This window comes from Phocoena sinus, chromosome X (genome assembly GCF_008692025.1).
Source record: "Phocoena sinus isolate mPhoSin1 chromosome X, mPhoSin1.pri, whole genome shotgun sequence".
NCBI lineage: Eukaryota > Metazoa > Chordata > Mammalia > Artiodactyla > Phocoenidae > Phocoena > Phocoena sinus.
In genome coordinates, this window is record NC_045784.1 from 16,817,139 (window position 1) to 16,844,309 (window position 27,171).

Genomic DNA, 27,171 nt, shown 5'->3' on the forward strand with positions numbered 1-27,171 from the left:
CTTTGTCTTCCAGGGCCAGAGGAGGGCCTACCACACAGAGGAGGAAGGTGAGAAGGCAATGATATGTGACTTATCAAAATAACTTTTCTTCTGAAGTCTTACACATTCAAGAATTCAAATTCTTTCCAGTCAATAAAAAGTGCTATGGATAACCTTTTGTTCAACCTCCACACAAAAATTAGATATTTAATTCCTAATAGACATAGTCTATTTGTTACTCATTCATGCAACTAATATTTAATGAGTTCCTACCATTTGTCAAGTAGGATGCTGGCAGCTGGGAATGCTATGGTGAACAAGACAGACATGGTCCCTCTCCTTATTTTATACTTTAAATTATAAAGCAAGCCCTTCTTTTTAGCCATTAGATCTTATGCACTCAATATTTTCTAAATACATCCATGCTACAAATAGGTATTTTGCAAATAACATGCTTTTTGCATTTTGAGACAGTACCAAAAGTATATTCAAACATGCCTAAATAGGAAACCGGTTGTGGAATGATTAATATTGAATCAACCATTTTACCCTTAAGTGCTACAATAAGTAAAAATAGAGCTAGAGAACCAACTTTGTTTAGTCAGTTACATTTTTTTTTCTTTTTTTGGCCGTGCCGCACCGTGCCGCGCCCAGCACCATGTGGGATCTTAGTTCCCTTACCAGGGATTAAACCTGCGTCCCCTGCATTGGGAGTGCAGAGTCTTAACCACTGGACCACCAGGGAAGTCCCCAAGTTACATTTCTATGTTTAATGTCCATTTTCCCTATCAGGCTGTACGTACCATAAAGGCAGGCTCTATGTGTCTTGTTCTCTTGTTCATTGTTATAATTTTAGCACAGAATCTGTGCAATAAATATGCATTAACCTAATGATGAACTATTCGAGGTTTATAACTGTTCCTCAGAGTATGGGAATAAATGAAATAAAATTTTTTTTAAATTTAAGGCAGATGTTATGGGTACTTAACACAATACGAAGTTGTCATACTGCTGTGTGCATGCATTTTTTTCTTGCCATAAGTGGAATGTAAAAAAAAAAAACTGACCTATAGAGACAGTACACAGCATAAGACAGGCCATCCATCTAAATTTATTACCCAATTTTAATGCATCAGGCACTCTTGCCCCCTTACTGCTGACCCACTAAGGAAATGGCTACTCTATCTTTTAAAGGCATGTTTAAAAAATTAAACGTTTGCAATAAGATTTTTCATAATCCAGTCATGAAAAAGTTAAGTTCTTACCAGATTTTGATGCAGAAAGTTCTGTCTTTGTAAGTGCAAAACAGTGGTTTAAATATCAACAGTTCCTACCAAGGGCTGTAATTCTCACACGAAATTAAAATAATGTTCTCACAAACTGGCAAGTAACTGCTTCAAGCAGAAGGAGCAACAGTATTTTATTTAATTACAATTAAACATTTCACAAAAGTTTAATTGGGAATGTATATGTACTATTAAGCAGAACACAGAAAACATAAAGAAATAAGGTATTGAGACCTAAAATATCATTTAAAATCCTACCAATGTTATCTTACACATAGTAGGTACTCAATACAACTGAACTGAAAATAAACGCTTTATAATATGTGCTCGCAAAATGTGTAATGCTGTAGTAGTAAAGTACAATTTCTGAATATGAGATTTTGTCTGTCAGTTTTTTTAAAAGCCTTTAAAAATATGATATGCATGAGCTTACCCTGAGGGAAAGTAAGATGGAATACAGATTATAAAATCTTTATGTATTTTCCACAATAGCATTTTGAAGTTGGAAAAGAGCAAATAGTTGTTGAAAAAAACTGAACGAACCAATTACTCAAAATTCAGTACACTCATAAGTACCTGATGGAAAATTTGAAGCACCTTTTATTACGTCTTCTTATGTCGTAATATGAAATGTATGAATTATATAGACCTTGATCTTCAGAAGCGTAAGAAAACTTCAAGTTGTAAGCCAAAATGTCATCAGAAAAAGAAAAATCTGGTATAAAAATTGCTACGTAAGGCCACTGTTTAAAGTTCTTTCATGTACAGACACTATACAATTCAGGTACTTTTGTTTTTGTTTTTATTACATAAGCAAAACTTTCAACATAGAAACGTCTGGATATAACTCAGTTCTCTATGAAACCATGCTCAGAGAAAAACGCATCAACAAATAATGCCCTTTTGAGACTTTTTGCAAAAGAAGCTGTAGTTAATACAACTTTTAAATTGAATACTGTAATTTAAAAGCAATTGTTAAGGGTAAAAAAGTTGCAGCATTCCACTACGGAAAAATAAAGTTATTTTATCAAGATAGTTACAGTATTAGTGCTTTAGTGCCAATTCTAACTCTTGACAAAAAGATGCTCCCAAATATCATCCTGTAGTGTCATTTCCACTTGTAACAGTTCCAGATTAGATTGCTGGGGCAATGTTTGTATATTCCTATTGAGAGAAAACAGAAGAAATACAGACTTCAAAAGAAGCATTGGTTAAAACATCTGAGCTAGAGTTTTGTTTACATTGCAATTTTCAAAATATTTTAATTAATGTATTACCGCTTGCACTCAAGATCCCCACAAAGCTATATGGATTCCCAAAGACACAAAGTAACAACAAAACACATCAACGCGGATATCAAATGATAAGTCAGTAGGACAAAAAATATATATGGCACTTGATAGGCTGGTATTAGTAAGCTAATGAAAACAGCATTCTGCTATTTGGGCGAGTTTCACTGGGGACATCACTGACAAAAACTCAAGACTCTTAAACCGTAGTCCCTCAAGAACAGAGCCTGATGTGACACACGCACAACCTCAAATGGGTACTTTATCTTTGTCATCATATGGTATCTAATTCTAAAACTATATGGACTCTTCTAGCATGACTGGTAACAGCAGAGAAAGCTATTAGAGCGGGGAAAGCTTTCCTGCTTTTGGATGGTTACCTACAATGTACGAAGATGTATGGCTTCAATAAACACAGGAAAAGGAATTCACAATAACAATAAGACTATGATTGAAGGATAACAAATGTGAATTCTATACTGTGATGCTATGCAAAATGTTAAATTACCAACCACAAACTGGACATAGGACCATGCAACTAATAAAAGAGCAAAAATGGTAGAATGACATGTTTTTCTGGGACATTAAAAAACTTATTAATACATATATCCTTACCTTTTACTAGGATCTTACATTATTAAAACTGAAAGAAATTTAAAAGTTGATTTATTTTTTGGCACTTATATTAGTATGGAAACGTTTAATTCCAAACAAAAACAGTACTGAAGAAAATTCTTCTATTTTGGTTAATGAAATGTTCAAAATACATGCATATATATTTTTGTCAACATCATTCCTTTAAACAGAGCCAGAATACATTGTATCCTATTTCTTTACTCATTATATAATATAAACATCATTTACATTGATCTTCAAATAAAATATCTGTTGCCTACTAACAAATGTAAAAGGAAACGCTAACTATAATAATCCTGAAAAACTTTTTCCACTGAAATATCTTGTTTATAAAAATGTGGAATTATTCTGAATCACATTCACCCTTGACATGGCTTCTTCTACACTATCTCTCGGATTGATCCCTGCATTCTTCCAATTATTTTAAAACCTATTATAAGCAGAATGCTGAACTAGACATACGAGCATCACCCTCCTCTAGGTTTTCATAACTTGACACTTGAGTCAACTGCTTCCTTGTTGATCTTCCTGCACCTCGCCTCCTCCCAGAACCTGCTCACCCAGCCACCAGCCTCAAACACCACTTTCTCCTTCTCAGTCTAGGAAGATGTCCTACTGTCACCACATCACATCCTCTACATTCTACCCAGATTTCGAGGTCCTCTATAATTTGCATACCCCTGTCTCTACCCAACTCCACATTCTACTCCCAAAAATGGACCTTTGGCTGTAGCCCATTCTAAGTCCTGCTCTCCATGACTCAGCTTACAACCTACCTCTTTGGTGAAGAGAGTAGAAATCACAGTACTTAGCGTACATTCCCTGACCATTTCTAACACACTGATCCTTTCCACCTCTCTGTAGGCACTTACCATCTGTGGAAATAAGCTCTTCAAAAATATGGCTGTGCAGAAAAGAGTTAATATAGCATACCTGACCGCTATCGTTTGAAAGGTCTGATTATAAGGTTGGCCCTTGGCTGGCATCTAAGAACTTAGATTTCAGGACGATTTCCACCACTGATGAGTGCATAAATTCTGCAAACAATATGGTCTATGCTGAACATCTGCTTTCTTGCTCTGAGTCTGGAATGTGGTATGTGCCTGGCAGGGGGTGCCTATGTGACCAGCGCTGGGCGCCGAGTCTCTAACGAGCCTCCCTGGTTGGCAACATTTCACGCGTGTTGTCGCAGCTCGCTGCTGGGGGACTCAGGCACATCCTGTGTGACTCCACTGGGAGGGGACTCTTGGAAAGCTGCACCTGGTGTCCTCTGGACTCGCCCGTGCGCCAATTCCCCGTGCCGATTGTGCTGTGCGGCCTTCCGCTGGAACATCTCAGCTACGAGCGTCACCAGTGCTGAGTCCTCTGAATCCCCCTAGCGAATCACTGAACCCGGGGTGGTCTTGGGGACCCCTGACACAATTGCTGCCGTTCACTAACTTTTTAGAGCTATGGATGGGTGTGTGTGTGTATGTGTCTGTGTGTGTATGATTAGATTAGATTCCATTCAACAAGCATTTTTAAAGACAGACCATATGAAAGGTAATGGGGGAGACGTGACGCTAATGAGGTACCCTCTGTGAAGGAGTTGATCAACTATTTGGGGAAATAGGAAGGTAAACAGCAACAGTTAGAGACCAAATGAAACAAGAGCTAAAGAGGGGGCTTTGGTAAGGCTTTACAGTGGATCATAAAAGGAAAGCAGGGTTTAATAAGAAAAGGATGGGGATCAGGAGGCTATTTCTAGCCAAGAGAACGTCAGGAACAAAGATAGAAATACATGAAAACGGGCTTCCGTGGTGGCGCAGTGGTTAAGAATCCGCCTGCCAATGCAGGGGACACGGGTTCGAGCCCTGGTCTGGGAAGGTCCCACATGCCGCGGAGCAACTAAGCCCGTGCGCCACAACTACTGAGCCTGCGCTCTAGAGCCTGTGAGCCACAGCTACTGAGACCGTGTGCCACAACTACTGAAGCCTGTGCACCTAGAGCCCGTGCTCCGCAACAAGAGAAGCCACCGCAATGAGAAGCCTGCGCACTGCAACGAAGAGTAGCCCCCGCTCACCACAACTAGAGAAAACCTGCGGGCAGCAACAGAGACCCAATGCAGCCAAAAATAAAAGAAATAAATTTTTTAAAAATACATGAAAACATATATTATGCTCCAAAAAACAGAGGGTGCATGGAAAAATGTGGTTAGAAAGGCAGCTTAGGGCTGGACCTGGCTAACAAGTCTGGTCTCTTTTTTTTATAGGCAACAGATTCCTTGGAAGGGGTCTGCACAAGAGTGATATGACTCAGACTGTGTTTTGGGACAATAACTGTGTTACTAGTGAAGGGACGGAATAAGCAAATCACAGGAGGCAAGGGAGCAAGTTAGAGGCTGCTAAGATTCCCCAAGCAGACCGGGAATACCTACGAATGTAGCACACAGTAAAGGTGGCATTTTCAATCAGTGGGGAAAGGACAAATTACTCAATAAGCAGTGTTAGAAAAATTGACTATCTACTGGGAAAAAAATCAGATCCTGCCCTTATATTGTATCGTTAAAACAAATTCTAAAAGGAACAAGTATTTATATGTTGAAAAAAGTAACCATAAAACCACTTAAATGAAACACACTAAGGAATTTTAGTAAGCACAAACATGATATGAAATCTAAAAGCCATACAGGATTAACTTGACAGGTTCATGAAAATTGACAAGTTCTGTAATGTAAAAGCCACCATAAACAGCCAACTAACATGAAATAAATAGGAGCAAAATATATGATAGGTTAATACCCTCAGTAAATCAAGAGCTCTTAAAAATCAGTAAGAAAAAGTACCAACCCTCAACAGAAACATTGGTAAAACATAGAACTAAGGAAATTGAGGGAAGAAATACAAATGACACATAACATATAAAAAATATGTTTGCATCATTAATAACTGAAGAAAGGCAAATGAGAACTATCTCCTGCTATTAAACTGACAATAGAAAATAAAGATTAATAATGTGGAGTGCTGGCTAGGGTGCAGGTAAACAGGAACTTTCATGTACTTCTGGTAAGAACAAAAATGAGTAAAAAGGGAGCTAGGGCAGGTACCAAAATGTCAATGTGCACAGTGGTTTAACAGAAATAATGAAAACCTGTAAACTATCCTGAAGTCATCAACAGACGCTTGGTTAAGTAAGTCAGTAATCGTCAAATTGGTTTACACATACCCTTAGGGGTATATGAAGACTTTCCAGTGAGTATGTGGGTACAGACAGTTTGGAGGGAATCAATTTCCAGATCTTCAAATTCTCAATGTTTGCTTTCCAAAATAACCCGCCTGTACAATCGGTTAAGGCTGATTCCCTACCTCCCATTTTTATAGTAGGAAGATACACCTTCTCATCCTGAATCTTAGTACTTTGCATTACCTGGGGACCCCCCCAAAAGAGGGGGAAATTGGAAATACTGGTGACGGTGCCAAGAAAGTGAACCAACCCTAGCAGCTAGTAATAAATAGCATACTTCTGCAAGTCGGATGCTTTCCATTTCTTTGCTTTCGTTTAATTGTAGGGGGACAAAATCAAGCTGTCAGTAAAAGAACATTCAAAATACTTTTTGAGGATAGATCATTAAGTGACTTTTTGGCCTATAATTCAGAGTGAGTCCAAAGAACGGAGTGGTATTGCTATAATAAAAGTTCTTTCATTCCCATCTATACAATCATATAAACAAGGTTTCTCAGGACTTACATTTATAAAAAGAAAAAATGGAATTGATAATTGAACACTATTATTCTACTACTAATAGGTAATATTTATCTATGAATACCCAAACTAATTGAAAAGAGAAATGCATTTCCAATAAAACTTTTATCTGATCAATACTTAACAAAATCTGTAATACATTTACGTTATTTTGATCAACTGTAATGGTCATTCAGTCCAGAGAAATATTTAACACCTAAGAGTCACAGAAATCTATTAATATTATGTGTCAAATTTGATTTGGTGAGCAATAAAAGACTTTCAAAGATAAAAGTCTATGGGGCAAACAGAATGGAATCCAAATTCAAGGCCAAAAAAAGGAATGATGTAAAATTTCCCACTTGTTAAAAGAGCTCGTCTGCGTACTTTAAAAAATGGATGTTACCAAATTCCTGTGGTGTGCAGGTTCACTGAAGAGATTTAAAACAATGATGTAACAGTTTTATTTAAGACTCTCTATTTATAATATGCCAGAAATTCTATCCTTTATAACAAGTTAAACTTATGATTAAAAAGTATTAGATACCAACCTAAAAATGTACAAGGAGGTAGATAATTTTTCATAATTTTAGGGTATGTAAGCAAAAGAGGTTTGAAAAGCACTGAAATAAATAAGACATCCATAGAGTGGAATGATATGCGGCTATTAAAATGAATGAATTGGATGGAGCAATGGATGAGTGATACAAATAAGAACACCTGGGACAATCGCAGTCAGAAGGAAAACTGGGAGGGTTAGTACGACAAGTTTCTAGCTTGGCTGGCTAGCTGTGAGAGCTACAGACCCTGAGGAGATATCAGTGGTCTGGGGAAGAGAGCAAGTGCGAGTTTATTTTTAACAGCTTTGCTGAGATATAACTCACATACCATACAGTTCTCCCATTTAAAGTGTACAACTCAATGGTTTTTAGCGTATTCACAGAGTTGTGCAACCATCACAATAATCACTTCTTTTGTGCCCCAGCATCCTTCAGCTCGAGGGACACAGCAGCAGTATAACAGGTTCTTGCTGATTCATCTGATCTTGGTTCCTGTTCTATCTTTGTACCCCATGACTTTCATGGTTTTTTCCAACCCCAAAAGCCATGAATCCTGGTCTCTAACTTCCTTCTCACAGTGTCCTTCTGCTCTCTCCTCCCCCCCTTTCTATCCAGGGGCAGAGCTCTGGTAGGCACCGAGCTGACAAGGTACCTGGGGACTACTGGAGTCTAGGATGCTGAGGAACTCCATGTTTTCCTGACCAAACACACAATTGCTAAAAGTTTTTCAGAGGCAGTGTTCCCAGCGGGGGCTTCATGAATTCTGAATAGGTTCTCCATTCTAGTCTGGTCCATAGTCAGACCCTCAAGAGTTTCTGAAAACGTTCTATGATGAGCAGAGAATATTTCATGGGGGTGCTTGTGAATGACAGTGGATAAAAGACAAGCTTCTTTCCAGGGGGTAATAGCCATTTCTCCCATCTCCTCATCTTCCACCCCAAGCACAGAATCCAAGAGAAAGGAAACATAATAAAATGGAATTTGGGTGCCAGAATGGGGTTAATATGACAAGTGCATGATGAATGAGGAGGAAGCATTTTAGTTCTGTACTTTACTAATACTGCTTGGGAATCTTACTACCTTGTAGGCAGCTGGGGAGCTAATTCAGTTTTAGGGAGGCCACGATTATTCCGGTAAGTGGACAATAGGACATATCAGGAGCACATCTAGGATCTCCCCAACTCTTCCCGGAAGCTGTTTGGCACTGGACATAAGAAACACATGTCTGATGGCACAATAAACAGACTGTACTACAGAGGAACATTATAAGAAATTCAAGCCATGACTGATCAGCCCAGACATTTCAATATGGTGCGGGAGTGAGGAATCCAGACAAAACCAGTCTAAACTTTCCTGGTGGACTTTGAGGCATGTGGAAATACAAAGGTTCATATCTAATTTCAGGTTCAAGAAGTTCCAGGACACCTAGATTAATTAATTAACCATGCATCCTTAATCTAGTTGGTGGTCTAATAATGAAAACAATGAACTCCTTAGTAGGACAAAAAGCCAAAGCAGGGTACAGATGCTGCCTGGACTAAGACTTCTCTCCAGGGCAGGACCTTCAAAGTTCCCCCCCAATGCTAAAGCTTGGGATGAAGCAACACTGGAAGAAACCAAAGATTCCAGGCCTTCACCTCTTTTCTTTAGGGCATGAAAGCCAAGGTAAAATGGAGTAATAGGTCTAAACTGTTAGTCTGTACATATGGAATGGGATTCCAGGGTAGCACAATACTACTAGGACAGCTCTAAGGCCAAGTAAGCCGTAAGTACCTTAGTTCACGATTTGCAGGGCAGAAATAGAGACACAGATGTAGACAACAAACGTATGGACACCAAGGGGAGAAAGTGCTGGTGGGGGGGTGGTGGGATGAATTGGGAGACTGGGATTGACATGGATACACTAATATGTATAAAATAGATAACTAATCAGAAAAAAAAAAGTACCTTAGTTCAGACCTTGGCAGAAACAGAGCAGATGTGATGCCTCATTCCTTTCCCTAAAGGTTAGGAGAGTGTGGAGCCCAACTGTTCAGAAGGGTGCTAACAGTAGGGTGCCTGATTTCACGCCATGCTCATAGAGGTGGGCCTAGTTCAAACACAAATCTATACAAAGCCTGGCTATGCCTTGCTTGCAGGTACTGACAGTAGCCAGGGTGGAAAAGCTCATGTCAAAGTAGCTACAACACGAACATCTATGAAGCAGCATCCAGAATGGTAGGCCCAAGAAAGAGTAGTAGACACTGGTTCCTTAAAAATCTAGTGTGCGGCGACGACTTCTAGAGCTCTCAGTTGGCAGCAAAAGGCAAGAGGAAGGCGAGACTGTGATCTGCCCAGGACCCTAACTGCAACTGCTACATTCTAGATGATACAAAAAGCTTAGGCCCTAGGGGCTTCCCTGGTGGCGCAGCGGTTGAGAGTCCACCTGCTGATGCAGGAGACACAGGTTCGTGCCCCAGTCCGGGAGGATCCCACATGCCGCGGAGCGGCTGGGCCCGTGAGCCATGGCCACTGAGCCTGCCTGTCCGGAGCTTGTGCTCCGTAAGGGGAGAGGCCACAGCAGTGAGAGGCCCACGTACTGCAAAAAAAAAAGAAGCCTAGGCCCTAAAGCCTGGAGACCCATAGCAGGTTGTGGCTCTTTCTAGGACACACTTGTTATGTCCTAAGATGAAGGCTTCATGTCTGGTTTCTACTGGTTGTTAAGTGAGGCTGGCGGGCAATGTGGTCTGGAAGAACTGGGCAGCCAGCAGGAATGGGGCAAGCTGAGGAGAAGAAAAGGATGAGGAAATGGAGCAAGTTCAATGAGAATATAGAAACTGCAGGCTGAGGCAAGCACTCAGGAGCCCCCAATCATCTAAAAAACAGAGGTAAAAATGGAGCTCAATGAAACTAACAATCAGAGTTCAGCACAGAGCTAACAGAAGAAAAACACACAATATGTACCTGAAACCCAACCTTGCAATTGAGGAAAAGGCTTGCCTCACCCTTCCTCCTCGAGTGAGGATCAATGACCAGCTTCCTTGAGAACAGCCAGGCTGCCACCTGTGACTGGGGATGAATGCCTAGAAGATCTGCTGCAAAGAAACTTGCCACATGAGACAGGAAGAGAAGCAGCACCTTGGTCCAACATAGGGAGGTGTATGAGAGGGGAAAATGACTCCAGTTACATTCATGTTTTTAAACAAGAGATAGCTTTCCTAACACCAAGAGTGATATACACCGTGAAATTAAAAACCTCTTTTAAGGCACTCAGTTAAAATTGAGGGGTGGGAGAAGTTACAGAAGATATTCTATTCAACGCTAAAACTTCAAAAAAAAATCAATTGTCAACTCCATTCTACTGGTCCATCTTTTGAAAAATAAGTTTTACTAAAATCACCAAGTAAGCTCAGTGTAAAGTCTTCACAAGCATGAATACTTATGGGAACACTGAAGGTTAGAAAATGTATAAAACCACAATTAGATTATTTGATAGCAACACTAGATATACATCATCTACTCAGAAGAAAATATCAGCCCCAAATTATTAACAAAAATAAGTCAAACATTGACAAGCATGCCTCAACAGATGTAATGCTATTGTTCTCATTTAAAATATAATTTGCAGACGTTACTTTTATATGATATTTATGCTGCATTTTCAAATACCAACATGGTGAATTTAAATAAAATCAATCCACAACTCAAAGAGTACGCAATCCAAATTATCAAGTAATGAAACTTTTTATTAATAGTCAGAGTTAGCATATAGTAGTGACGGTTGCACAGCACTATGAATGTAATTAATGCCACTGAATTGTACAGAGATGGTTAAAACGGCAAATTTTATGGTATATATATTTTATCACAATTAAAAAACATAAATGAATGGGAAAAAAAGAAAAGTTAGTGTATTTTGTAATTATGTACCCTTTTTATGTACTCAGTTCAATATTTTTTGGTACCTAGAAAATTCACATTGTATCAGGCTAAAATATATCAGCTAAAAGACTTTACCTGATTTTCCATTTCAAAGATTAACCATACAACAGAAATTCTAAAGTAAAAAGTTCAAACAGCTAGCATATTCAAAGTATTTGAGGTATAATAGCTAAGGCATTCTTCAATTATCATGCAATAAGAACATTGATATCTAGGTTGTTTCTTAAGTCAAAATTACATTACAAACTGAATTTATCTATTAAACATAGATACTTTAGGAGTTCAAAAGTCAGTCAACATTTTTAAATGATCATAATCCAACTAACCTTTTTTTTCCTCAGTAATCTTTCTCTGAATTTATTAGTGATAAATCCACTCGGACCAGCAAACCGTAAACGCTGATATTTAGCCTGAATGCACAAGCTCTTCTGTAGTAGGCCTGATTTATACTGGGGCTGAAATGTGCCACCTCTAAAGTTGGTCTGTAAAGGAAAAAAAAATTAAATGTTAAAACTATAGCTTCCAAGTCTATTTTATTAGTATAAGAAAGGGGAGGGCTTCCCTGGTGGAGAAGTGGTTGAGAGTCCGCCTGTCAATGCAGGGGACACGGGTTAGTGCCCCGGTCTGGGAAGATCCCACATGCCATGGAGCGGCTGGGCCCATGAGCCATTGGTCTCTGAGCCTGCGCTCCGCAACGGGAGAGGCCACAACAGTGAGAGGCTCGCGTACCGCAAAAAAAAAAAAAAAAAAAAAAAGAAAGGGGAAAAGGTCTGGAACGTAGAGCTTCCCTTAATTCTAGGTACTACAGATATTTAAAGGGAAAAGGTTAATGATGGTAATAAAGCATGTTTTCCTCAAACTAGCTTCCTAGTTTATTTTGTATAATAATAATTTAAAAACTATTTTATATAAATGAATTTTTAAAACTATTAAGTTAAATTTTGAAATTCATCATACTAAGAAAAAGACAACTTTAAAAACCTCAGAATTATCCTTCTGATTCATAGTGAAGTATATCAAATCCCAACTGGGTGGGGGAAGATATTAAGTATTAACATTTATTTAAGAATCAAAAACTCTCTTGGGACTTCCCTGGTGGTCCAGTGGTTAAGAATCCACCTTCCAATGCAGGGGACGAGGGTTTGATCCCTGGTTGGGGAACTAGGATCCCACATGCCGTGAGGCAACCAAGCCCACGTGCCACAACTACTGAGCCTGAACTCTAGGGCCCACGCTCCACAACTAGAGAGAAGCCCGTGCACCACAATGAAGAGCCTGTGTGCTGCAATGAAAGATCCCGCATGCTGCAACTAAGACCCGACACAGCCAAATAAATTTTAAAAATTGAAAAAAAGAATCAAAAACTCTCTTAACTTTACTCTTGTTAGTACCTTTTTTTTAAAAAAATTATTTATTTATTTGGCTGTGCCAGGTCTTAGCTGTGGCATGTAGGATCTAGTTCCCTGACCAAGGATCGAACCCGGCCCCCTGCACTGGGAGCATGGAGTCTTAGCCACTGGACCACCAGGGAAGTTCCTCTTGTCAGTACTTTTGAGTCAATCTTTCTTTACCATAAAAATCCCACTACAGCACATATTTTCAAGAAAAGAACTATACTTAACAAGACATTTCCTGACCTGCATACTGCCCAATATTACAACAGACATAGAGAACAATGAATATGTGTGTCCCATGTGGGACATGTACAAATGGTATCTTACAAAGGAGTAATTATAAAAATTAAGTAGATTCTTCTTTCCACAATGATTTAACAAATGGGTATGTTATGCATAATGATACACAAAAGTTTATTAAAAAGTATTTATGCCAGGCCTATTTTCCAATTATTTTCTTAAGGCTACAAACAATTTCAGGTAAAACAGAATTATAATGAGACACTATAATTTTGTTAAAACTATCTGCACCAACTTGATACATACATCAGGGCTAATCTTGAGATTTACATTGCCCATTTTTACATACCTAATAAGGTGATTACTACCTTGCTTTGAATTGATCCAATTTATGTAAAAAGTAAATTTTAATGAAAGAGCTCCCTTTCTTAGGAAGGATTATTTCTTCCCCCTACTTTACTATAAAGAATTGTGAATTTCTAAACAACCATATAACATTACACAGCTTTAAATGATTGGTCAAAAGGAAAGATTAATGCACATATTTTGAAAAACATTTTTTAAGTAAGTTAATGTTAAAGACCTTTCCCTTAAGGAGAATGGGTAACAGGAAATAGATCTTATAACAGTCTTAGAAAAATTACTACAACTGACTATATCTGACCAATGAGAAGTGCAACATGTAGGAAACACTTAAATCTGAATGCCCACCTACACCATCTCTAAATTATATAGACGTTACATTTTTAGTTGACTTTATGCCTCATTACTTAAGAGATTAAAAGATGGTACAAAACATGTTTTTTTTAAAAAAGTATTTATTTATTTGGCTGCACCGGGTCTTAGGTGCAACACGTGGGATCTTTGTTGTGGCATGTTTTAGTTGCGGCATGCAGACTTCTTAGTTGCAGCATGCATGTGGGATCTAGTTCCCAGACCAGGGATCGAACCCGGGCCCTGTGCATTGGGAGCGCAAAGTCTTACCCACTGGACCACCAGGGAAGTCTCAAAACATGTTTATACAGCCTATGGCCCTAGCTATTTTTGAAAACCTAATGTCACACATGCTTTTAGGTACATGAACCACTGGCTAAAAATATTATCTATGCAATGGCTACAAATTGTGTTACTCCCACTGAAAAAAAAAAATTTTTTTTTTTGGCCCCACCGCGCAGCTTGTGGGATCTTAGTTCCCTGACCAGGGATTGAACCTGGGGCCATCACAGTGAAAGGGTGGAGTCCTAACCACTAGACAGCCAGGGAATTCCCTGAAAAAAATCTTTTGACATCAAGAATTTTGACTCAGGAAGCCAAGGTATTAACAGAAGATCACTCAAGTACACTCCTAGTCTATGGTTTGGAGATCATTTATACTACCTTTCTGCTCATACTAACTTCCTACTAATGAGCTAACTACTCTAGCCAGACTGCCTGCTACTTTCACCAAAAAAATCCTCAGGTTCTTGGGCTTCCCTGGTGGCACAATGGTTAAGAATCCGCCTGCCAATGCAGGGTACACGCGTTTGAGCCCTGATCCGGGAAGATCCCACATGCCGCGGAGCAACTAAGCCCGTGAGCCACAACTACTGAGCCTGCACTCTAGAGGCCGTGAGCCACAACTACTGAAGCCACAACTACTGAGCCTGTGCGCCTAGGGCCCGTGCTTCTCAAGAGAAGCCACCGCAGTGAGAAGCCCGCACACCCTGTGCACCGCAGTGAAGGGTAGCCCCCGCTCGCCGCAACTAGAGAAAGCCTGCGTGCAGCAACAAAGACCCAAGGCAGCCAAAAATAAATAAATAAATAATAATAACAAATAAAAAGGTTTAACAATAAATAAATAGTACCAAAAAAACCCCAAACAGGTTCTTTTCTTTTCTTTTTGGGGGGAGGGGAAAGAGACACTGTAGAGTGGAAAAATATGAAAAAGGGACCTATCATAAGCATGAAATTCAGTCAAAATGGATTTAAAAAGCACCTCAATTTATGAGAGCAAGGAGAGAGAAACATAATACTTTGCACTATAATTCTTATTCCATATGTTTGGGGGATGAAGTGTTCTGGAAAAACAAACACGTTCACTGATTAAAAGTATCACTGACATCAGACATAGCTGTACAAATAATTAGAACGTGATGAAATATGCTTTAACAAAGCATGTTGGACCAGAGTCTTTCTCTGATGATCCAGAAGGCCTCTGAGGGTTGTGTGTCTATGGGCAGGGTTTTTCAATCACTGAATCCTGGAGAAGGCTCTATAGCTATGCGCTTACATCTTAAGAGGTAAAGAGGCAGGCTTAAAGGGAAGGTCTGGGACCTTGCCCACCTCTCCACCTAGAGCCACTCCATCTGGATCTGTTTTATGTATTTGAGTTTCCATGTAATATTTGAAAAAGGATTCCACTGGTAAAAAATATATTTGAAAATCAAATCCTGAGGAAAGGGGTCATCATTAACCTGATTACAGTTATCTATAATCCAGAAATACTAATTTAAAGCTACTATTTGAAATATAACAAAAAGAGCTTTTAATTTACTAACACTTAGAACATTATGTTCAAAGCAAAAACCCAAAGGTAGAATTAGATGGAGAATAACACTCTACCTTAAAAGTTCTTCTAAAGCCTCTTGTATTTTGATGGTTTCCCTCAATTCCAAATGGTTTGTGAGTAATGACGTCTTTTCTCTGCATAGTATGATAATTCTGCATGAAAAAAGTATTAGTATGGTTAATATACTTTAAATTTTATTTTTAAAAGTTCATTTTACCATTCAAAAAATACATGTTTTTGTTTGTTTGTTTTTGGCCACACTGTGCGGCACGTGGGATCTTAGTTCTCTGACCAGGGATCAAACCCACTCCCCCTACATTGGAAGCACAGAGTCTTAACCACTGGACCACCAGGGAAGTCCCACAAAAATACACATTTTAAATGCATGGGATTAAGAACACAAAGCATGTAGCATGTAGCTTAGCTGTATGAACATACACACATCTTCCTTCATGTAACCCATGCTAGTTTGTAAGGGGTTGGTTTAATTCATGAATGTGAGAAGTGTAACAAAATACATACTCCTGTATAACACAATGGGTGACTTTTAGAAAATGGACTGTAAATCTAGCATTTATTCAGGCATCCAGAAGAGAAACAAACCCATTATTACTAGGAGTTGCTAAAGAGTTGCCACTGTCTGAGAACACAAATTCTCAATGCTATAGGAGGCAGGTGCTGCTGAATCAGGTACCTGCTTTGAGTAGATGCTCCTGCCATGACTAGGTAAGTATCAGAAGGCAGAGTATTAAGACTGTAACTACAAAGAACCTGAAACTTTGATGGGAGCAGAAAAGATGGGGCCCATTTTTTTTTTTTAAGAATGCCTATGGAGGACTTCTGGGAAGATGGCAAAAGAGTAAGACGCGGAGATCACCTTCCTCCCCACAGATACACCAGAAATACATCTACACGTGGAACAACTCCTACAGAACACCTACTGAACGCTGGCAGAAGACCTCAGATCACCCAAAAGGCAAGAAACCCCCACATACCTGGGTAGGGCAAAAGAAAAAAGAATAAACAGAGACAAAACGATAGGGACGGGACCTGCACCAGTGGGAAGGAGCTGTGAAGGAGGAAAGGTTTCCACACACTAGGAAGCCCCTTCGCGGGCAGAGACTGCGGGTGGCGGAGGGGGAAGCTTCGGAGCCGCGGAGGAGAGCACAGCAACAGAGGTGCGGGGGGCAAAGTGGAGAGATTCCCGCACAGAGGATCGGTGCCGACCGGCACTCACCAGCCCGAGAGGCTTGTCTGCTCCCGCGCCAGGGCGGGCGGGGCAGGGAGTTGAGGCTCGGGCTTCGGTCGGAGCGCAGGGAGAGGACTGGGGTTGGCGGCGTGAACACAGCCTGCAGGGGGTTAGTGCGCCACGGCTGGCCGGGAGGGAGTCCGGGGAAAAGTCTGGACCTGCCGAAGAGGCAAGAGACTTTTTCTTCCCTCTTTGTTTCCTGGTGCGGAAGGAGAGGGGATGAAGAACGCTGCTTAAAGGAGCTCCAGAAACAGACGCGAGCCGCGGCTAAAAGCGCGGACCCCAGAGACGGGCATGAGACGCTAAGGCTGCTGCTGCCGCCACCAAGAAGCCTGTGTGCAAGCCTCAGTGTCACTATCCACCCCCCCTTCTGGGGAGCCTGTGCAGCCCGTCACTGCCAGGGTCTCGGGATCCAGGGACAACTCCCCCGGGAGAACGCACGGCACGGCTCAGGCTGGTGCACGGTCCCGCCAGCCTCTGCCGCCGCAGGCTCACCCCGCACTCCGTGCCCCTCCCTCCCCCAGGCCTGAGTGAGCCAGAGCCCCCGAATCAGCTGCTCCGTTAACCCCGTCCCTTCTGAGTGAAGAACGGACGCCCTCCTACGACCTACACGCAGAGGGGGGCCAAATCCAAAGCTGAGCACCTGGGAGCTGTGAGAATCAAGAATAGAAAGGGAAATCTCTCCCAGCAGCCTCAGAAGCAGCGGATTAAAGCTCCACAATCAACTTGATGTACCCTGCATCTGTGGAATATATGAATACACAACGAATCATCCCAAATTAAGGAGGTGGACTTTGAGAGCAAGATTTATGATTTTTTCCCCTTTTCCTCTTTTTGTGAGTGTGTATGTGTATGCTTCTGTGTGAGATTTTGTCTGTATAGCTTTGCTTCCACCATTTGTCCTAGGGTTCTATCCGTCCGTTTTTTTTTTCTCTTAATAATTATTTTTTTATTTTAATAACTTTATTATATTTTATCTTACTTTATTTTATTTTACTTTATCTTCTTTCTTTCTTCCTTCCTTCCCTCCTCCCTCCCTCCCTCTCTTTCTTTCTTTCTAATTCTACTAATTCTCTCTTTCTACTTTTTCTCCCTTTTATTCTGAGCCGTGTGGATGAAAGGCACTTGGTGCTGCAGCCAGGAGTCAGTGCTGTGCCTCTGAGGTGGGAGAGCCAACTTCAGAACACTGGTCCACAAGAGACCTCCCAGCTCCACATAATATCAAATGGCAAAAATCTCCCAGAGATCTCCATCTCAACACCAGCACCCAGCTTCACTCAACGACCAGCAAGCTACGGTGCTGGACATCCTATGCCAAACAACTAACAAGACAGGAACACAACCCCACTCATTAGCAGAGAGGCCGCCTAACATCATAATAAGTCCACAGACACCCCAAAACACACCACCAGACGTGGACCTGCCCATCAGAAAGACAAGATCAGGCCTCATCCACCAGAACACAGGCACTAGTCCCCTCCACCAGGAAGCCTACACAACCCACTGAACCAACCTTAGCCACTGGGGACAGACACCAAAAACAACGGGAACTACAAACCTGCACCCTGAAAAAAGGAGACCCCAAACACAGTAAGATAAGCAAAATGAGAAGACAGAAAAACACACAGCAGATGAAGAAGCAAGATAAAAACCCACCAGACCTAACAAATGAAGAGGAAATAGGCAGTCTACCTGAAAAAGAATTCAGAATAATGATAGGAAAGATGATCCAAAATCTTGGAAATAGAATAGAGAAAATGCAAGAAACATTTAACAAGGAAGGACCTAGAAGAGCTAAAGATGAAACAAACAATGAGGAACAACACAATAAATGAAATTAAAAATATTCTAGATGGGGTCAATAGCAGAATAACTGAGGCAGAAGAACGGAAAAGTGACCGGGAAGATAAAATAGTGGAAATAACTACTGTAGAGCAGAATAAAGAAAAAAGAATGAAAAGAACTGAGGACAGTCTCAGAGACCTCTGGGACAACATGAAACGCACCAACATTCAAGTTATAGGGGTTCCAGAAGAAGAAGAGAAAAAGAAAGGGACTGAGAAGATATGTGAAGAGATTATAGTTGAAAACTTCCCTAATATGGGAAAGGAAATAATTAATCAAGTCCAAGAAGCACAGAGAGTCCCATACAGGATAAATCCAAGGAGAAATACGCCAAGACACATATTAATCAAACTGTCAAAAATTAAATACAAAGAAAACATATTAAAAGCAGCAAGGGAAAAACAACAAATAACACACAAGGGAATCCCCAGTAGGTTAACAGCTGATCTCTCAGCAGAAACTCTGCAAGCCAGAAGGGACTGGCAGGACATATTTAAAGTGATGAAGGAGAAAAACCTGCAACCAAGATTACTCTACCCAGCAAGGATCTCATAAAGATTTGATGGAGAAATTAAAACCTTTACAGACAAGCAAAAGTTGAGAGAGTTCAGCACCACCAAACAAGCTTTACTACAACTGCTAAATGAACTTCTCTAGGCAAGAAACACAAGAGAAGGAAAAGACCTACAATAATGAACCCAAAACAATTAAGAAAATGGGAATAGGAACATACATATCGAGCATTACCTTAAATGTAAATGGACTAAATGCTCCCACCAAAAGACACAGATGGATACAAAAACAAGACCCATATATTTGCTGTCTACAAGAGACCCACTTCAGACCTAGAGACACATACAGACTGAAAGTAAGGGGATGGAAAAAGATATTCCATGCAAATGGAAACCAAAAGAAAGCTGGAGTAGCAATTCTCATTTCAGACAAAATAGATTTTAAAATAAAGCCTATTAGAAGAGACAAAGAAGGACACTACATAATGATCAAGGGATCGATCCAAGAAGAAGATATAACAATTGTAAATATTTCTGCACCCAACATAGGAGCACGTCAATACATAAGGCAAATACTAACAGCCATAAAAGGGGAAATCGACAGTAACACATTCATAGTAGGGGACTTTAACACCCCACTTTCACCAATGGACAGATCATCTAAAATGAAAATAAATAAGGAAACACAAGCTTTAAATGATACATTAAACAAGATGGACTTAATTGATATTTATAGGACATTCCATCCAAAAACAACAGAATACACAGTTTTCTCAAGTGCTCATGGAACATTCTCCAGGATAGATCATATCTTGGGTCACAAATCAAGCCTTGGTAAATTTAAGAAAATTGAAATTGTATCAAGTACCTTTTCTGACCACAGAGACTATGAGACTACATATCAATTACAGGAAAAGATCTGTAAAAAATACAAACACATGGAGGCTAAACAATACACTACTTAATAACGAAGTGATCACTGAAGAAATCAAAGAGGAAATAAAGAAATACCTAGAAACAAATGACAATGGAGACACGACGACCCAAAATCTATGGGATGCAGGAAAAGCAGTTCTAAGAGGGAAGTTTATAGCAATACAATCCTACCTTAAGAAACAGGAAACATCTCGAATAAACAACCTAACCTTGCACCTAAAGCAGTTAGAGAAAGAAGAACAAAAAAAACCCAAAGTTAGCAGAAGGAAAGAAATCATAAAAATCAGATCAGAAATAAATGAAAAAGAAATGAAGGAAACGATAGCAAAGATCAATAAAACTAAAAGCTGGTTCTTTGAGAAGATAAACAAAATCGATAAACCATTAGCCAGACTCATCAAGAAAAAAAAGGAGAAGACTCAAATCAATAGAATTAGAAATGAAAAAGGAGAACTAACAACTGACACTACAGAAATACAAAAGATCATGAGAGATTACTACAAGCAACTCTATGCCAATAACATGGACAACCTGGAAGAAATGGACAAATTCTTAGAAATGCACAACCTGCCAAGACTAAGTCAGGAAGAAATAGAAAATATGAACAGACCAATCACAAGCACTGAAATTGAAACTGTGATTAAAAATCTTCCAAAACAGGGCTTCCCTGGTGGCGCAGTGGTTGAGAGTCCACCTGCTGATGCAGGGGACATGGGTTCGTGCCCCAGTCCGGGAAGATCCCACATGCATGGCCGCTGAGCCTGCGTGTCTGGAGCCTGTGCTCCGCAAGGGGAGAGGCCACAACAGTGATAGGCCTGCGTACCGTCAAAAAAAAAAAAAAAAAAAAAAAAATCTTCCAAAACAAAAGCCCAGGACCGATGGCTTCACAGGCAAATTCTATAAAACATTTAGGGAAGAGCTACCACATATCCTTCTCAAACTCTTCCAAAATATAGCAGAGGGAGGAACACTGGCAAACTCATTCTACGAGGCCACCATCACCCTGATACCAAAACCAGACAAAGATGTCACAAAGGAAGAAAACTACAGGCCAATATCACTGATGAACACAGATGCAAAACTCCTCAACAAAATACTAGCAAACAGAATCCAACAGCACATTAAAAGGATCATACACCATGATCAAGTGGGGTTTATTCCAGGAATGCAAGGATTCTTCAATATACGCAAATCAATCAACGTGATACACCATATTAACAAACTGAAGGAGAAAAACCATATGATCATCTCAATAGATGCAGAGAAAGCTTTCGACAAAATTCAACACCCATTTATGATAAAAACTCTGCAGAAAGTAGGCATAGAGGGAACTTTCCTCAACATAATAAAGGCCATATATGACAAACCCACAGCCAACATCATCCTCAATGGTGAAAAACTGAAAGCATTTCCATGAAGATCAGGAACAAGACAAGGTTGCCCACTCACACCACTCTTATTCAACATAGCTTTGGAAGTCTTAGCCACAGCAATCAGAGAAGAAAAGGAAATAAAAGGAATCCAAATCAGAAAAGAAGAAGTAAAGCTGTCACTGTTTTCAGATGACATGATACTATACATAGAGAATCCTAAAGATGCTACCAGAAAACTACGAGAGCCAATCAATGAATTTGGCAAAGTAGCAGGATACAAAATTAATGCACAGAAATCTCTGGCATTCCTATACACTAATGATGAAAAATCTGAAAGTGAAATCAAGAAAACACTCCCATTTACCACGGCAACAAAAAGAATAAAATATCTAGGAATAAACCTACCTAAGGAGACAAAAGACCAGTATGCAGAAAATTATAAGACACTGACGAAAGAAATTAAAGATGATACAAATAGATGGAGAGATATACCATGTTCTTGGATTGGAAGAATCAACACTGTGAAAATGACTCTACTACCCAAAGCAATCTACAGATTCAATGCAATCCCTATCAAACTACCACTGGCAGTTTTCACAGAACTAGAACAAAAAATTTCACAATTTGTATGGAAACACAACAGACCCCGAATAGCCAAAGCAATCTAGAGAACGAAAAACAGAGCTGGAGGAATCAGGCTCCCTGACTTCAGACTATACTACAAAGCTACAGTAATCAAGACAGTATGGTACTGGCACAAAAACAGAAAGGTAGATCAATGGAACAGGACAGAAAGCCCAGAGATAAACCCACGCACGTATGGTCACCTTATCTTTGATAAAGGAGGCAGGAATGTACAGTGGAGAAAGGACAGCCTCTTCAATAAATGGTGCTGGGAAAACTGGAGAGGTACATGTAAAAGTATGAGATTAGATCACTCCCTAACACCATACACAAAAAGAAACTCAAAATGGATTAAAGACCTAAATGTAAGGCCAGAAACTATCAAACTCTTAGAGGAAAACATAGGCAGAACACTCTATGACATAAATCACAGCAAGATCCTTTTTGACCCACCTCCTAGAGAAATGGAAATGAAAACAAATAAAACAAATGGGACCTAATGAAACTGAAAAGCTTTTTGCACAGCAAAGGAAACCATAAACAAGACCAAAAGACAACCCTCAGAATGGGAGAAAATAGTTGCAAATGAAGCAACTGACAAAGGATTCATCTCCAAAATTTATAAGCAGCTCATGCAGCTCAGTAACAAAAAAACAAACAACCCAATCCAAAAATGGGCAGAAGACCTAAATACACATTTCTCCAAAGAAGATATACAGACTGCCAACAAACACATGAAAGAATGCTCAACATCACTAATCATTAGAGAAATGCAAATCAAAACTACAATGAGATATCATCTCACACCAGTCAGAATGGCCATCATCAAAAAATCTAGAAACAATAAATGCTGGAGAGGGTGTGGAGAAAAGGGAACCCTCTTGCACTGTTGGTGGGAATGTCAACTGATACAGCCACTGTGGAGAACAGTATGGAGGTTCCTTAAAAAACTACAAATAGAACTACCATATGACCCAGCAATCCCACTACTGGGCATATACCCTGAGAAACCCATAATTCAAAAAGAGTCATGTACCAAAATGTTCATTGCAGCTCTATTCACAATAGCCCGGAGATGGAAACAACCTAAGTGTCCATCAGCGGATGAATGGATAAAGAAGATGTGGCACATATATACAATGGAATATTACTCAGCCATAAAAAGAAACGAAATTGAGCTATTTGTAATGAGGTGGATAGACCTAGAGTCTGTCATACAGAGTGAAGTCAGAAAGAGAAAGACAAATACCATATGCTAACACATATATATGGAATTTAAGAAAAAAAATGTCATGAAGAACCTAGGGGTAAGACAGGAATAAAGACACAGACCTACTGGAGAATGGACTTGAGGATATGCGGAGGGGGAAGGGTAAGCTGTGAGAGAGAGACATGTACTTATATACACTACCAAACGTAAGGTAAATAGCTAGTGGGAAGCAGCCGCATAGCACAGGGAGATCAGCTCGGTGCTTTGTGACCACCTGGAGGGGTGGAATAGGGAGGGTGGGAGGGAGGGAGATGCAAGAGGGAAGAGATATGGGAACATATGTATATATATAACTGCTTCACTTTGTTATAAAGCAGAAACTAACACACCATTGTAAAGCAATTATACTCCAATAAAGATGTAAGAAAAAAAAACCAAAAAAAAAAAAAAAAAAGAATGCCTATGTTGCGTTGTAGCAGAACTGACTATTCTGTAAAGATTAAATGTTAGGATGCATATGATAACATTCTTGGTACAATATTTACACGTTGTGGGCATCCACGCAGGCTGATTTTCCTCCATTCAGGAAGCCATTCAATCAAACAGGAAGCATCTTTTCAGTCAGCATTAATATGGGTCACACTTCATCATCAGGTGAGGGGACGGGATCATTGGTGGTGGGCTCCTGGGAGCTGCTCTGTCTATTCCATTTACCAGTGCACCCCGATGGGATGTGTGCTGCTTAGTACCTAAGCTTTGTCTCAGACTCCCAACTCACACTCTATACTCGACTTGGGGTTTGGACTGGGAGTCAGTCCTTGAAGCCAGCTCCCACTTAGATCCCACCCACAGGGACACTGGAGGGACACTAGAAGGCTGGAAGAGAGGAGGCGGGGTTGCTCCTTCCTGTATGTTTGTTGTTCTGCTTTTCATCCTGGCAGTGGTCCTTTGGTTCAGCCTCCAGTTTGTTTGTTAGTTTTTTGAAACAGCCAGCTCCAGCTGGGCAGCCCCCACTCCTCGGAGGTCCACACCCAGCTCACAGCGACCTTTCTCTAAGCTTCTAGAGCTCTACGCTTTCTTCCCTAAAGGTGGTGGTTGCTTCCTTTGGTTTTCTGATTATTTTTATTTTTATTTATTTTGGGCTGCGTTGGGCATTCATTGCTGCATGCGGGCTTTCTGTAGTTGCGGCAAGCGGGGGCTACTCTTCGTTGAGGTGCGCGGGCTTCTCATTGCGGGGGCTTCTCTTGTTGCGGAGCATGGGCTCTAGGCACGTGGGCTTCAGTAGTTGTGGCACGCAGGCTCAGTAGTTGTGCTGCATGGGCTCTAGAGCGCAGGCTCAGTAGCTGTGGCGCACGGGCTTAGTTGCTCCGCGGCATGTGGGATCTTCCCGGACCAGGGCTTGAACCCGTGTACCCTGCATCGGCAGGTGGATTCTTAACCACTGTGCCGCCAGGGAAGCCCGATGGGGCCCAGTTTGAAGATGGTTTCTTTCTCCAAAATCAACAGTCTTATAACCTTCTATTTATTCCATTTGCTGTGGAGTCCGTACTTCTCACAAATCTTCCTCCTTCACACCTTTATTTCTCTCCCCAGTTAAGAAAAGTCATATAAAACCCTTTTCCTAGTAGTCATCTTGAGTTTATGCTAAGCCTATACATTTGAATAAGTGCATAAAGACACATGTAATGAAATGAGATTTTGGGGGACCTTGAGAGGGAGGGGGTGTATTTTGCACATGAAGGGATGTCAGTCACTGGGGGCCAGTGGGAAGACTGTACCAGGCAGCTTCTGACCAGGCTCCCAATCATCCCCACCTTCCAGTATCCAGGACCTTACGCTATTCACTTCCCTTGAGTGTGGTCTGTATCTAGTGACTTGCTTCTTACAAATGGAGTATGGTCGAAGTATGGATGTCACTTCTGAGATTAGGTTACAAATCGACTCTGGCTTCCATCTTTCTAGCTGTCACTTGCTTGCTCTTATGGAAGCCAGCTGCCACTCTGTGAACTGCCCTATGAAAAGGCAAATCTTTAGAAACAGAAAGTAGATTAGTTGTTTGCTGCGGGTGGGAACACGGAATAAATAAATAGGCCTGAGGGTTCTAATAGGGGTCACGAAAATGTCCTAATACTGGATTATGGTGATGGTTACACATCTTGGTAAATTTACAAAAAATCATTCAATTGTACACCCTTACATGGGTGAATTTTATGGTATGTAAAATATACCTTAATAAAGTTGTTTAAAATAATTAAGAAAGCTAGTACTATAATAAGTGCAATAAAATCCTGATAAATCAAATGAGATGATCATTTACTTGGTCATAATAACTATAAGCCTCAACAGAATCTTAACACTGAACAACAGAATCATAACACTTACTTAATGAACAGTTACAAACACTATGAAAAATATTGGTGATCCCTGTACCTATAGATACATGTGAGAAGGAAAATGGAACATACAAAAATAAAAAAGCTGGAACTGCAATCTTACCAAGTAAGGTTTCTGAATAAATTTTCTAAAATTTGATTTTACCAAACATGTAGATTTTTGGAATCCATCAACATGAGTATTCTTCAACCTTGTAAAACTGGAATGCTGATCGCTCCTAATAAAATGAAAGAGAGAAAATAAGAATCTTTTATTAGTTTACATTTATCCGACAAATAAACAAGAGAAATCAATTACACCCTTTGGAAACAAAGCAGCGCAACAGTAAAAAAAAAAAAAAATCTCAATGATCTATCACTACTAAAATTACAAATAATATTTACCAGGGCTAAAACTCTCATTTTTCAAAAGACATTATTTAGCCAAGTTGGCAGTTAGCGATAGGGGGAAAACCATATTCCTAGGACCAGGGTTCTTAATCTGGAGTCCAAGGACAGGCTTCCTAGGGCTGTAACCCCCGAAACCATACATATGTAGAACACATGTTTCCTGAGGGAAGATAGTCACGGCTCTTGAGCCTTTGGCAGCACGGGACAGCCCCCCTTGCCAAGAGACTCAGTGGTGAAAGCTCCAGGGAAGAGGCCAGTGAGTGGCTCAGGCCTGCTCACTGGCAGAGCTAGGGTCTCTGATACTGCTGGCTCCCCTCTCCTGTTGTAGTGAGGCCCAGAGGCCGCCAAGGGCTATTCCTGGCCAGCCCTACCTGGGAGGGAGCTCCTTGCTTGGACTTCTTTCTCCTCTAACCCCGGGGCCTCATTCCCACAGCCCTTGGGGGGTCCTCTCCTTGTCACATCCCACCTCTCCCACAGTGGTCCTCAGACCCTTCCTGCTCTGCGGTGAACAAACGGCTCACGGCTTTGGTCCTGCTACACTCCTCCCACAGGACCCCAGTGACATAGGGATAAAATCCACACTCCTCACTGACCCCCAAGACTCTTCCGGCGCACGCCCTTGCAGCCTTGCCGGCTGCTCCATCCCAATCTCTGCAACACCCACACCGAGCTGCGGGAACATCAGCTCCATGCGGCTCTCGGCACACACCACAACCTCGCCTGCCTCTACGCACTGGCCCATTGGGTGCCTTCTGCCGTAATTTCCTTCCAACTCAGATCAACCTCAAGATTTAGCCCCACTTGCACCTGTTCCAAGAAGGCTTTCCCAGACCCCTCTGAGGTGGACTAGGTGTCCCTGCTATGTGCACATGTGGCACTTTGGGGTCTTCACAAGTGTTTGTAACTAATGGTGCACCTTCTCACCAAGCAAGGTGCGATCCCTTCACAGGAGGCACTGCGGATGGTTCGTTCTGTGGTCCCAGCTCTGACCCTAGAATCTGACCTGGAATAGCCACTCCGGATTTTTTTAAATGTTAAAAAACCCCATATTCTGTCAAAATGTTCA

General features: G+C 40.7%; 1 protein-coding gene across 21 annotated transcripts in view; it reads right to left on the bottom strand.

The window, feature by feature from the left end:
* Window positions 1–1,374: 1,374 nt before the first annotated feature.
* BCLAF3 (BCLAF1 and THRAP3 family member 3) overlaps window positions 1,375–27,171 on the bottom strand; it is a 66,644-nt gene continuing 40,847 nt past the window's right edge. For 14 of the 21 annotated variants that reach the window (XM_032619651.1, XM_032619657.1, XM_032619653.1 and 11 more), the window contains 4 exons: window positions 25,819–25,933; window positions 15,627–15,725; window positions 11,719–11,873; window positions 1,375–2,431 (listed from right to left, as the gene is read on the bottom strand). In XM_032619651.1, the coding sequence (XP_032475542.1) occupies window positions 2,374–2,431; window positions 11,719–11,873; window positions 15,627–15,725; window positions 25,819–25,933 (427 nt within the window). In that variant the 3' untranslated portion in view covers window positions 1,375–2,373. Of the gene's footprint in view, window positions 2,432–11,717; window positions 11,874–15,626; window positions 15,726–25,158; window positions 25,351–25,818; window positions 25,934–27,171 lie in introns of those variants that run through there. The other 7 variants (XR_004348055.1, XR_004348053.1, XR_004348054.1 and 4 more) reach the window with 6 other exon arrangements.